At 45.0% G+C, this 14,638-nt stretch overlaps 1 protein-coding gene across 1 annotated transcript; it reads left to right on the top strand.

The window, feature by feature from the left end:
* Positions 1–11,697: 11,697 nt before the first annotated feature.
* Positions 11,698–13,770, top strand: LOC123100031 (indole-3-glycerol phosphate lyase, chloroplastic). Its single transcript, XM_044522030.1, has 7 exons — positions 11,698–12,088; positions 12,180–12,489; positions 12,600–12,676; positions 12,798–12,875; positions 12,963–13,040; positions 13,200–13,259; positions 13,345–13,770. The coding sequence occupies exons 1-7, from the start codon at positions 11,870–11,872 to the stop codon at positions 13,477–13,479; spliced, it is 957 nt and encodes a 318-aa protein (XP_044377965.1). The 5' UTR covers positions 11,698–11,869; the 3' UTR covers positions 13,480–13,770.
* The last annotated feature ends 868 nt before the right edge of the window (positions 13,771–14,638 follow it).

The raw sequence follows: 14,638 nt of genomic DNA, 5'->3' as shown, positions 1-14,638 counted from the left end.
GGTCATCCACTTGAGGGAAATTTGCTACTGTCCTACAAACCTCTGCACTTGGAGGCCCAACAACGTCTACAAGAAGAAGGTTGTGTAGTAGACATCATATGGTAATCCGGTTCTGGAGGTCATGTTACTTGACCATGACGAACCTACGAACTATGAGGAAGCGATGATGAGCCCAGATTCCACGAAATGGCTTGAGGCCATGAAATCTGAGATGGGATCCATGTATGAGAACAAAGTGTGGACTTTGGTTGCATTGCCCGATGATGAGCAAGCCATAGAGAATAAATGGATCTTCAAGAAGAAGACTAACGCTGATGGTAATGTTACTGTCTACAAAGCTTGACTTGTTGCGAAAGGTTTTTGACAAGTTCAAGGAGTTGACTACGATGAGACCTTCTCACCCGTAGCGATGCTTAAGTCCGTCCAAATCATGTTAGCAATTGCTGCATTTTATGATTATGAAATTTGGCAAATGGATGTAAAGACTGCATTCCTGAATGGATTTCTGGAAGAAGAGTTGTATATGATGCAACACGAAGGTTTTATCATTCCAAAGGATGCTAACAAAGTGTGCAAGCTCCAGCGATCCATTTATGGACTGGTGCAAGCATCTCGGAGTTGGAATAAACGTTTTGATAGTATGATCAAAGTATATGGTTTTATACAGACTTTTGGAGAAGCCTGTATTTACAAGAAAGTGAGTGGGAGCTCTGTAGCATTTCTAATATTATATGTGGATGACATATTGTTGATTGGAAATGATATAGAATTTCTGGATAGCATAAAAGGATACTTGAATAAGAGTTTTTCAATGAAAGACCTCGGTGAATCTGCTTATATATTGGTCATCAAGATCTATAGAGATAGATCAAGACGCTTAATTGGACTTTCACAAAGCACATACCTTGATAAAGTTTTGAAGAAGTTCAAAATGGATCAAGCAAAGAAAGGGTTCTTGCCTGTGTTACAAGGTGTGAAGTTGAGTCAGACTCAATGCCCGAGCAATGCAGAAGATAGAGAGAAGAAAGTCATTCCCTATGCTTCAGTCATAGGTTCTATCATGTATGCAATGCTATGTACCAGACCTGATGTGTGCCTTGCTATTAGTTTAGCAGGGAGATACCAAAGTAATCCAGGAGTGGATCACTGGACAGCGGTCAAGAACATCCTGAAATACCTGAAAAGGACTAAGGATATGTTTCTCGTTTATGGAGGTGACAAAGAGCTCGTCATAAATGGTTACGTCGATGCAAGCTTTGACAATGATCCGGATGACTCTAAGTCACAAACTGGATACGTATTTATATTGAACGATGGAACTGTAAGTTGGTGTAGTTCTAAATAAAGCGTTGTGGCGGGATCTACGTGTGAAGCGGAATACATTGCTGCTTCGGAAGCAGCAAATGAAGGAGTCTGGATGAAGGAGTTCATATCCGATCTAGGTGTCATACCTAGTGCATCGGGTCCAATCAAAATCTTTTGTGACAATACTGGTGCAATTGCCTTGGCAAATGAATCCAGATTTCACAAGAGAACCAAGCACATCAAGAGACGCTTCAATTCCATCCGCGATCAAGTCAAAAAGGGAGACATAGAGATTTGCAAGATACATACGGATCTGAATGTTGCAGACCCGTTGACTAGGCCTCTCTCACGAGCAAAACATGGTCAGCACCAAGACTCCATGGGTGTTAGAATCATTACTGTGTAATCTAGATTATTGACTCTAGTGCAAGTGGGAGACTGAAGGAAATATGCCCTAGAGGCAATAACAAAGTTGTCATTTATATTTCCTTATATCATGATAAATTTTTATTATTCATGCTAGAATTGTATTAACCGGAAACTTAGTACATGTGGGAATACATAGACAAACAGAGTGTCACTAGTATGCCTCTACTTGACTAGCTCGTTGAATAAAAGATGGTTAAGTTTCCTAGCCATAGACATGAGTTGTCATTTGATTAACGGGATCACATCATTAGAGAATGATGTGATTGACTTGACCCATCCGTTAGCTTAGCACGATGATCGTTTAGTTTGTTGCTATTGCTTTCTTCGTGACTTATACATGATCCTATGACTATGAGATTATGCAACTACCGAATACCGTAGGAACACTTTGTGTGCTATCAAACGTCACAACGTAACTGGGTGATTATAAAGATGCTCTACAGGTGTCTCCGATGGTGTTTGTTGAGTTGGCATAGATCGAGATTAGGATTTGTCACTCCGATTGTCGGAGAGGTATCTCTGGGCCCTCTCGGTAATGCACATCACTATAAGCCTTGCAAGCAATGTGACTAATGAGTTAGTTGCAGGATGATGCATTATGGAACGAGTAAAGAGACTTGCCAATAACGAGATTGAACTAGGTATTGAGACACCGACGATCGAATCTCGGGCAAGTAACATACCGATGACAAAGGGAACAACGTATGTTGTTATGCGGTTTGACCGATAAAGATCTTCATAGAATATGTGGGAGCCAATATGAACATCCATGTTCTGCTATTGGTTATTGACTGGAGATGAGTCTTGGTCATGTCTACATAGTTCTCAAACCCGTAGGGTCCGCACGCTTAACGTTCGATGACGATCGGTACTGTGAGTTTATGTGTTTTGATGTACCGAAGGTAGTTCGGAGTCCCGGATATGATCACGGACATGACGAGGAGTCTCGAAATGGTCGAGACATAAAGATCGATATATTGGAAGGCTATGTTTGGACACCGGAATGGTTCCGGATGAGTTCGGGCATTTTCCAGAGTATCGGGAGGTTACCGGAACCCCCCGGGGAGTCAATGGGCCTATTGGGCCTTAGTGGAAGAGAGGAGGAGGCGACCAGGTGGAGGACGCCCCCCCAAGCCAATCCGAATTGGGGTGGGTGGCGGCCCCCCTTTCCTTCTCCCTCTCTCCTTCTTCCTTCATCTCCTACTCCTACTAGGAAGGGGGGAAACCTACTCCTAGTGGGCGTAGGACTCCCCCCTTGGGAGCGCCCTATGAGGGCCGGCCCTCTCCTCATCCCCTCCTTTATATACGGGGGAGGGGGGCACCCCATAGACACACAAGTTGACAGTTGTCTTAGCCGTGTCGGGCGCCCCCCTCCATAGATTACCACCTCGGTCATATCGTTGTAGCGCTTAGGCGAAGCCCTGCGTCGGTAACTTCATCATCACCATCATCACGCCGTCGTGCTGACGAAGCTCTCCCTCGGCCTTTGCTGGATCAAGAGTACGAGGGACGTCACCGAGCTGAACGTGTGCAGATCACGGAGGTGTTGTGCGTTCGGTACTTGATCGGTTGGATCGCAAAGACGTTCGACTACATCAACCGTGTTAGTTAACGCTTCCGCTTTTGGTCTACAAGGGTATGTGGACACACTCTCCCGCTCGTTGCTATGCATCACATAGATAGATCTTGCGTGATCGTAGGTAAATTTTTTTGAAATACTGCGTTCCCAATAGATGAAAACAAGAGGCAAATGGCAAATAATGTAAATTGCAAGGAGTTGAGATTTGTGATTAGGAACCTGGTAGATGTTGATGATGTCTCCCCGACAACGGCGCCAGAAATTCCTTTTGATGTCTGCTAGACTACGTCGGTATTTCCCCAAATAGGAAGGGATGATGCAGCACAATGACGGTAGGTATTTCCCTTAGTGATGAGACCAAGGTTATCGAACTAGTAGGAGAACCGAGCAACACTACATAAACAACACCTGCACACAAATAACAAATACTCTCAACCCGACGTGTTAAAGGGGTTGTCAATCCCCTTCGGGTAACGGCGCCAGAAATTGGCAAAAGGACGGGATAAAGTTGTAATAAGTTGATAGATCGAACGCCAAATAAAATAAAGTGCAGCAAGGTATTTTTGTATTTTCGGTTTAATAGATCTGAAAATAAAAGCAAAGGAAAATAGATCGCAATGACAAATATAATAAAGAAGTGACCCGGGGGCATAGATTTCACTAGTGGCTTCTCTTGAGAAAAATAGCAAACGGTGGGTAAACGAATTACTGTTGGGCAATTGATAAAACTTCAAATAATCATGACGATATACAAGCTATGATCATTATATAGGCATCACGTCCAAGATTAGTAGACTGATTCCTGCCTGCATCTACTACTATTACTCCACACATCGACCGCTATCTAGCATGCATCTAGTGTATTAAGTTCATGGAAGAATGGACTAATGCAATAAGAACGATGACATGATGTAGACAAGATCTATTTATGTATAAATAGACCCCATCTTGTTATCCTTAATAACAATGATACATACGTAAGGGTCGTTACTAAAGCCTCCCCCTTTAGTCCCGGTTCTTACACGAACCGGGACTAAAGGCCATCCACGTGGCCGCTGCCTCGAGGTCCACCTTTAGTCCCGGTTGGTAACACGAACCGGTACTAAAGGAAATTTTATGATTTTTTTAAATTTTTTTTATTTTCAAATTTCTGAATTACGTTAACCTCTAATCTCTAATCACCCCTCATCACTGCTCAATTTAACCTCTAACCTCTAATCAGCCCTCATCATTCCAAATCATCTAACTTCCCGGGCGGTCACCCATCCTCTCACTACTCCAGGCTAAGCACGCTTAACTTCCGGGTTCTATTCTCCCTCGTTTCCAAGTCTGCACTTGTTGTTTTCCTGACAATAGTAAGATGTCAATCCTATTAACCCTCAGGAATTTAGCTTGAGCATGAACTCACACATTTCACTTTTTGAGTTTGAAACTATTGTTCTAAAAAACAATAATTATTTAGTAACACTAATATTTCTTGAATAAGTAGTTTGACCATAGCTTGACCACAGTTTGACCATAATTTGACCAGATTTGACCAAAATTCAAAAAAACTGAAATAATTATTTCGTAACACTAATATTTCTTGAAAAATTAGTTTGACCATTTTTTACCATAGTTTGACCACAATTTGACCAGATTTGACCAAAATTCAAAAAAACTGAAATAATTATTTAGTAACACTAATATTCTTGAATAATTATTTAGTAACACTAATACTTCTTGAATAAGTAGTTTGACCATAGTTTGACCAGATTTAACAAAAATTCAAAAAAACTGAAATTTGAGCATAACTTTTTTTCCTTTTAGAATTTGAGGATTCTAAAAATTTGCAAACAGGCCGTAGGCAGTCAAAATCGGATGCGGATTTTCGTGCTGAACATTTTGATATATTATACATTTTTTCTGACATCGTATGCAAAAGTTATAGCCGTTTTACATTTTCCCTACACTTTTTGCAAAACATGTCCACATTTAAGTTTTTAAATTTTCCTAACTAGTACATGTAGTAACATAACTACATCTGGAAGGATTTTAATTTTTGAAGTTTTTATCATTTTCTTTTGCTTTTTACAAAACTGAAAAGGCGATCCATAGGGGGGGTTGAGTTTGAAAATGGGACCTTTAGTACCGGTTCGTGCCACGAACCGGTACTAATGCCTCAAACCCCATTAGTACCGGTTGGTGGCTCGAACCGGGACTAAAGGTCTAACCTTTAGTACCGGTTGGTGCCACGAACCGGTACTAATGGGCATCGCACCCTTTAGTCCCAGTTCGTGGCACCAACCGGGACTAAAGGTCCCATTTGAACCGGGACTAATGCCTGTACGGTGCCCTAGCCGCTCGAACCGGGACTAATGCTCACATTAGTCCCGGTTCGTAATGCAACCGGGATTATGCTCTTTTCTGGCCGAACCAAAGGCCTGTTTTCTACTAGTGTCTTCCCATTGCAAGATAAATAGATCAAGTTGGCCAAACAAAACCCAAATATCGGAGAAGAAATACGAGGCTATAAGCAATCATGCATATAAGAGATCAAAGAAGACTCAAATAACTTTCATGGATAAAAACATAGATCTGATCATAAACTCAAAGTTCATCGGATCCCAACAAACACACCGCAAAAAGGGTTACATCATATGGATCTCCAGGAGACCATTGTATTGAGAATCAAAAGAGAGAGAGGAAGCCATCTAGCTACTAACTACGAACCCGTAGGTCTACAAAGAATTACTCACGCATCATCGGAGAGGCACCAATGGACATGATGAACCCCTCCGTGATGGTGTCTAGATTGGATCTGGTGGTTCTGGAACTTGCGGCGGCTGGAATTAATTTTCGTCGACTCCGTAGGGTTTCTGGAATATTGGGGTATTTATAGAGCAAAGAGGCGGTTCGGGAGGCACCCGAGGTGGGCACCACCCACCAGGGCGCGCCTGGGCCTCCAGGCGTGCCCTGGTGGGTTGTGCTCCCCTCGAAGCACCCCCAGGCACTTCTTCGGCCCACTGGATGTCTTCTGGTCCATAAAAAATCCACAAAAAGTGTCGCTGCATTTGGACTTCGTTTGGTATTGATTTCCTGCAACATAAAAAACATGCAAAAAACAGCAACTGGCACTTGGCACTATGTCAATAGGTTAGTACCAAAAAATGATATAAAATGATTATAAAACATCCGAGAATGATAATATAACAGCATGGAACAATCAAAAATTATAGATACATTGGAGACGTATGATGGAGTCATGGTCTTATGCTTTGTGGGAACTTGGTTTAGGACATGATACACAGTCATTAGCGCCTCCCCCTACCATTCCTTGGACAGACCCGATGTGTCTAACATGGCGTTAACCAAATCTGTTAGGGTTCGGTTCTTTCTTTTGGCCACCCATTCTACTGAGGTGAGTAGGGAGGCATCCTCTCATGGATTATACCATGTTCCGCACAAAACAAATCAAATTCATTAGAAAAATACTCTCCACCATGATCAAACCTTAGCCGTTTAATTTTTCGACCAAGTTGGTTATCCGCTTCAGCTTTATAGTTTTTGAAGAAAGTTAAAGCCTCATCTTTTGATTTCAGAAGATACACATAACAATATCTAGTGGAGTCATCAATGAACATCATGAAGTATCTCTTTCCACCTTTTGTCAACACGTCATTCATCTCACAAAGATCGGAATGTATAAGCTCTAGTGGCGCCAAGTCTGTTGCCTCTGCAGTCTTATGGGACTTGTGTGGTTGCTTAGCTTGCACACATACTTGGCACTTGGAGCCTTTGACAGTAGGGATTCGGAATTAAATTCATATTGGCTAGCCGCGTCATGCAACCAAAGTTAATATGACAAAGTCGTGAATGCCAAATATCAGACTCATTATTCTGGCAAACATTATTAATAACTTTAGTGCAAATATCTGACAAAGATAGACGGAACAAGCCTCCGCACTCATAGCCTTTTCCAACAAATTGTCCACACTTGGAAATTACAACCTTATTGGACTCAAAAACCAACTTAAAACCATCTCGACGTAAACGGGAACCGCTGACGAGATTCTTATTGATGGACGGCACATGATGAACGTTCTTCAGACGCACGGTCTTCCCCGAAGTAAACTTCAGATCGACCGTACCGACACCTCGAACGATGGCATGTGACCCATTCCCCATCAGCACGGGAGAAATCTCTATGACCTGTAAGAAGAAAACATGGAGGCGTCAGCACATACATGTACATTGGCACCGGTGTCAACTAACCAATCAAGAGATTGGAATACTGAAACGATCGTAGGAATAATATCATACCTAGATTCCTTCATATCAGTATCACCGATGACAACATTAGCGGACTTGCCGCTCTTCTCATGTTCGCGCTCCTCAAAGCGGTTTGGACACTTCGGAGCACAGCGATTAGGATCACCGCAGACATGGCAAAGTCCCTTCCCCTTCTTATGAGAATTCTTCTTGAAGTTGGTAGGATGTGACAGCTTGTTCTTTGCATCAAACTTGCCTTTACCCTGAGTTTTGTTCTTGTTATTTTTGAACTTGTTGGGCTGGAAGTTCTTCTTCTCTACCATGTGGGCACTAGAAGCTCCCTCAGCAACTCGAGCACGTGTGTCTTTTGCTCTCGCCTTCTCTTCAACATCAAGAGTACCAATGAGATCTGAAACGGAAAACTCCTGACTCTTGTGTTTCAGGGAAGTAGCAAAATTGTTCCACGAAGGTGGAAGCTTGGCAATGATGCCTCCGGCAACAAATTTGTCCGACAACACACACTTAAAGTACTCAAGTTCTTTTCCGAGCGACTGTGTCTCATGAGCTTGCTGGACAACAGAGCGCTCATCAGTCATCTTATAGTCATGGAATTGCTCCATGACGTATAGCTCGCTGCCGGCGTCCGAGGCCCCAAACTTAGCCTCGAGCGCAGCCCACATGTCCTTGCCGTTGTCAAACGACATATACGAATCCACAATGGAATCGTCAAGAACACTCAGAAGGCCGCCTTTAAAGAGGGTATCGATCTTCTCAAAAGCTTCCTGCTGTGCAGGATTAAGATCGCCATCAGGCTTGCCCTTGGTGGCGTCATATCACTACATGGTTTGGAACCAGTAAACTTCTCTCGTGCGCCACCCCTTATATTGCACCCCCTTAAAGGTAGGCGGCTTCAGATGTGCAACAAAACCACTCAGAGTAAATTGCCTATAATCAGGTTTTTAGATTGTTGAATATATGAGCAAGTTACTACGAGATTTAATCCGAATAAGCACAAAATAAATCATGACGGCTATAACGGAGATTAAACTAATCATGTGGACTAGCATAGTAGATGAACAGATCGAATCTAGGGCACAGACTAGAAACATGAATTCCACGATCTCGAACAGGAAGGACAGAAACACATACGGTGCAACGGGAGCAGCACCGTTGACGTTGAGGTTGTCGCCCATGTCGTTGAGGAAGAGGTTGCCGAGGTCGGGGAAGAAGTCATCGCTGCCAGCAGTCACGCAAGTGCGCTCCTCAAAAACCTGATCGCCTCTCTCCCATACAGGATCACGAGAGGCGGGGTTCCGGAGGCCTGATGTCCCTTCTCGCAGTGCACACCGAAAGGAGGGATGGAGAAGACTTGCGTGGCGGCGCAATGATCTGGAACGGTGGTGCCAAACCATGCGATGCGGCGGCAGTTAGGGTAGAAACTGCCTGACTATATAATGCGGGCCTGGGTAGGTCGTGGAGAAAACCCACGTCCAAGTAACAGCCCCACGATCCAAAAGAATCAAAAACGGCTGAGTAGTGCGCGTGTAGGTCTCCTCTTCGCATGCTCATACAAGTGGTAAAAGAACTCACCTTATAAAAAGGTGCAAGTCTCTCTCAACTTCTGGAGTGGGACTAAACTTTAGTCTCACTCATACCACTCACATGTGTGCATGAATGAGCCAAGAGAATTTCAGAATTTTAGTTGGGCTTTGGACGAAAAGCCCACTAGCAAATTCCAACACTACCATGGAGTGGAAATGGCTTACAGAACTACCTAAATAAGCAGTAGCGCGTGCGGTAGTAGAGAACGGAAGTACCGCTCAAACTTATGAAATAAAAAAAAGAGTTCTGCTACACTTATGAAATAATCATACGTCACTAAACTTGCGTCAAAAAGTGGATCATAGGGATTGTGGTGGGTTCCCACGGCAAAGCGTAAGTTTCCATCCGTAAGCGTCCAAGATATAGCTGGGTTCCTTCGTGTTACAGGCAAATCTTTAGGATTGTGGTTTAACGGATGACTTGACATGAATTGATTGAGAAGCACCAGGTCCCACACCTGAAGTCAAGGAGCAATGCTAGAGTTACAGTCATTTTTTACGTGATACATCATACGGGCTGATGTGGAGCAAATCAGTTGGTTCAGGATCAACGGTGGGCTGATGTGGAGCAAATCAGGGGCAATGCTAGACTTATGTAAGGAAGCTACTTACGTTTACGTAATAGCTCATAGGGGTAGGATGTGCGTGTGTGCATTTATAGGGATGAGTGTATGCGTGTACAGTGACGAAGCTACGTGTGTAGCTGTGGAGTCAACTGACCCCATAGTTTTTTTTGAAAATAAGCCTAAAAACACTGTTTACTTACTGTTCATATTGAAGAAAAAAATTCCAAAAATACCATTGACCCCACAGATACAGATACTTTAGGCTGGCCTCGCCGCTGTGCCTGTATGTATGGGCGCTTGCGTTTATACTAATGTTCAAAAAAAAGCCATCATGAAAGATTATGATTGGTTTTTAGTGGAGGCTAGGGCCCACCCCCTGAAAATCAGAGGGGATATTTAGATTAGTTTGGCATGTTTCATAAGCTTACGTAGGCTCTTTGTAGGTTTAGCATTTTCCAGCAAATCGGTTGGTTTATAATTAGGGCAGTGATAGGCGCCGGCAGTCCGGCCGAACAGTTCGGCCGGACTAGCCCCAGCCACCCGATGCGCGGGATAAGAGCCGTTCGATCCCCCCTCTTCCATGTCATCATCTTCTTCCCCCTTCCCCCTGCTTCAGATTTGCCGTGCGCTCGCCCCCGGCCGCCGCGCGCTCGCCCCCGGCCGCCGTTGGATGTGCTGCTACAGCCACGACACCGTAAAACCCGCCCCCCGCAGCTCTCGCCCCCCCATAGCCACGACGCCATCGCCCACGGTCGCGGCGCTGGTGGTCGACGCTCACCGGGGTCCCTCAGTCGTCCCGTCACGGTCGTCGGCAACATCAGTTGCAGCCCGCCGGCTTGTCGAGTCGAAAACTCGCCATGGTCATCATCGTACATGGTGGAAGCTTCTGCAAACGCTGGTTGTAGCTTTGCCATAGCCGGTTGCAGCTTTCGTCCTCCGACCATAGCTTCTGTCACCTCCAGTTGAAGCATTTTTGTTTGCCGGTTGGAGCTTTTCCCATCAACAGTTGTACCTTCTCAGGTCCCATTGCAGCTTCCATGGCGCCCCGCCTCAGTTTCCATGTATCTCTGGTTGGAGCTTTTTTGTCAGCGGTGGTAGCATTCTCGTGTGCCGGTTGTAGCAAATTGAAGTGCTGGTTCTAGCACGGCGTGACAGCATTGTAGCAAAAATTCCCGACGCCGGCTATGGCAATGTCGCAAAATGAGACACCGGTTGTAGCAAAACTCGACACCAGTTGTAGAAAATATCGCTGGATCATAGTGGCTACAAACTCCGGCAAACTCGGGTTGCAGCTCTGACGAACGTGGTTGTAGCTTTTTTGTTGAACGGTTGTAGCATTTGACGACACACGTTGCCGATTGTAGCTCCGTTGTGCACACGTTGTAGCATCTTTGCAAGCTGATTGTAGCTTTGTGGTACGTGGTTGTAGCATTCGCGACACCATCGTTGGCAGGTCTCCCGTGCAGCAACCTAATGGGGTCCGCCGGTGGTGGCCTCGCCGGAGAAGCTGCGGCGCTCGGCGGCAGCGCCTGAGGTCGCAGAGGGGGGGGGGAGGAATGGGGATGAAAGGTGGAGGGAGGTTGAGTGGTAGAAGGAAGAAGAAGATAAGGGGTCCGCCGGTGATGGCCTCGCCGGAGAAGCCGCGGCACTTGGCGGCAGCGCCTGAGGTCGCGGAGGGAGGGGGGTGGGGGTGGGGGTGGGGATGAAAGGTGGAGCGAGGTTGTGTGGTGGAAGGAAGAAGAAGGCAAAAGGAAAAAAAACTGGAAGAAGGACGCGCGAGACAGGCCGGATCCATGTGGATCGAACGCGCGCGATGCGACTGGCCGAACGTTTCGGCCGGTGCGCTGGCGTAAACCGTTTACCTTATAATTAGCGGGTCTCACCCCAATGAAATTTAGAGGGAGGGGTGTGTGTGTGTGTTAAAACTTATATAGGTTAATCGTACATTTAGGATTAGTGAAAGGGGAGGGGGGTAAATTAGAGGATGGACACATACGTGCGCAAGGTGCAGCCTGGATAGGTGCTGCATGTAAGTTTACTATTTCCGATACTATAAACGCGTGCAGACCGCAACTCATGCATCGTTCTCAAACAATAAATCTCCAATACACAAGAAGGTTTCTGTCTCAGCTAGCGAAATGGCTTTCGCGCTCAATGCATCTTGCTACCCTTCGTCTTTCTCGTCGCTGCTCCCGTGGCGGATGGCAGCAGCGGTGATGATACCAAGGCGGAGGAATGTTCTGCCTGTCATTAAGGCGGTTGCGGTGGCTCCGCCCGCCCCGGCGCCGGCGAAGCCAGCAGCCGTGAGGAGCCGGCCCGTGTCGGTCACCATGGCCAAGCTCATGGCTAAGGGCAAGGTGCGTGCTTATGTGTGTGCATGTGTTGTACATTGCATGTAACGGACGTGTGGACTCTGACCGGATATTGGGGTCGATGTGCCCTGAGTAGACAGCGCTCATCCCGTATATCACCGCCGGTGATCCTGACCTGGCCACAACGGCGGAGGCGCTGCGTCTCCTGGATGCGTGTGGCGCCGACGTCATTGAGCTTGGCGTGCCATGCTCCGACCCCTACGTGGACGGTCCGATCATCCAGGCTTCGAGTGCGAGGGCTCTGGCGGGCGGTGCCACAATGGACGGCGTGCTGGCGATGCTCAAGGAGGTGACGCCGGAGCTGTCGTGCCCTGTGGTGCTCTTCTCGTACTACAGGCCTATCTTGTGTCGAGGGTTGGCCGAAATCAAAGAAGCCGGTGTACACGGTAGGTAACCTTTTCTCTTCATTTGATGATTATATTCACAATTTGGCATGCAGGTACAGGGGCTACTACTGATCCAGTTTCTCTTGATCTTATGTACATCTCCTTCCCAGGTCTTATAGTGCCTGATCTCCCTTATGTAGCCGCGCATGCATTATGGAGTGAAGCCAAGAAGAACAACCTCGAGCTGGTATTTCCATTATGTGTCATTCATCAGCAAGCTAGCATTTTCAAATTCCTTACACTATAGACATCGCACTACCAGAAAGTAGGAAAGCTCTATCAATCTGATATACAATCGATGTATTCAGGTGCTGCTCACAACACCAGCCATACCAGAAGAAAGAATGAAGGAAATCACGAAAGCTTCGGAAGGTTTCATTTACCTGGTAGATTTCAGCACATGCAATCCACCCCGTTCATTCGAAGTTACCAGCTCCTAACACTGCATTCTCCAACTTAACCTTATTACGCAGGTGACCGTCAATGGAGTTACAGGTCCCCGTGAAAACGTGAACCTTCGGGTTGAGTCCCTCATTCAAGAGATAAAAAAGGTACGTATGTAATTTGAAAGAAGACAAAAGAAAGATTACCGTAAAATTCTTCTGTATTACTATTAGTTTATACACGTGATCTAGTGTCCAAGAAATGAAGAGTCTAGATGGCTGCTCAGTAATTCTCAGTCATTGACAACGGGTTTGTGCTGTTTGCAGGTTACTGACAAACCTGTTGCTGTTGGCTTTGGCATATCAAAACCTGAACACGTAAAGCAGGTAAAAAATGGTCAATATTTAAATTGTGTCCCAAGAGCTGACAAGATCCACAGCTGTAATTACAAACATCAATGCACATGGACAGATTGCAAGATGGGGTGCGGATGGGGTGATCATTGGCAGTGCGATGGTGAGGCAGTTGGGTGAAGCAGCTTCGCCCAGAGAAGGATTGAAAAGGCTAGAGGCATATGCCAGGAGCATGAAGAATGCACTACCATGATGAAGTGTGTGGATGGACACAGCACTAGTAATAAATTGATCGGAAGCCCAGTAATAAAGCTACTCCGACTAGATCGTCAATATGTTATCAGCATGTGGAGTTAGAAATCGGAGTACTACCGTGTTTCCAGTTCAGCGAGTAGATCGTCATTGTATCATTAGCCTTTGGCCGGCCGGTGATGGTCCTGAGTAACTAGTTCACCGGTTACAGCAAGTTGGAATAAGCCGTGTATATACAAAAATGTGCTTGAATCCATGACTCGGCAAATAAAACAAGATGTGCTCATGCTTATCTGGACATCGTTCTACGTTTCTAGCTATCTTTTTTTTTGCAAGAATAAAATAGTTTTATTCCATGAAAATAGGGTTACAATCGAGGGCAATAGTTAGATACTGTTGTTCACCTATTTCATCCTACCCAACTCCCTTCGCCAATTGTACTACACGGGCGCTTAACTATCATCTATGTTTAATACACGGAACTGCAACCGTTTAAAGGAAATATCGTAAGAGAATTTACCTTTTTTTTATCATGGATAGATTATTGTGAGTGGGACAACATAGGTGCTGTCCGGCAAGGTTTGTGTTGCAAACGTGGTACTCCCTCCGTCCCAAAATTCTTGTCTTAAATTTGTCTACATACGGATGTATCTATTCATATTTTAGTGTTAGATACATCCGTATCTAGATAAATGTAAGACAAGAATTTTAGGACGGATGGAGTACATTAATTCGCAAGAAATACTTATTTTTACATAATTGAAAATGACAACAAAAATAGGAAACTATGGTAAAAATACAAAAACAAATACTGATAGCCCTTTGTTGACACTGTTTGAAAGTCCACTTCTCACAGATAATTGCACCGGTGTGAGAGATGTCATAAGGGGAAAATGTTTTTCCCCCACAAATAAATGAGTAGTAATGCTACACTTACGTGGTTGTTACGGATTCAAAGGACTGTAATTAGGTGGCAATTATTGATTAGAAATTAGGAGGGAAGCGGGGCCCACCCCCCATGAAATTTGGGGGAAAGATTAATTAGCGTTGAGGATCCCGTGAGATACTGTAATCACCCATGCGTCTACGATAATTGCAAATAAATTATCCGTGGGCGACATGCCATCAAACATGTCATGAGAAATAAATATTCTTTAGTG

Source organism: Triticum aestivum, chromosome 4D (genome assembly GCF_018294505.1).
Source record: "Triticum aestivum cultivar Chinese Spring chromosome 4D, IWGSC CS RefSeq v2.1, whole genome shotgun sequence".
NCBI classification, from domain to species: Eukaryota; Viridiplantae; Streptophyta; class Magnoliopsida; order Poales; family Poaceae; genus Triticum; species Triticum aestivum.
The sequence above is the reverse complement of the archived record's forward strand: the minus strand, read 5'-3'. Positions and strand labels throughout refer to the sequence as shown.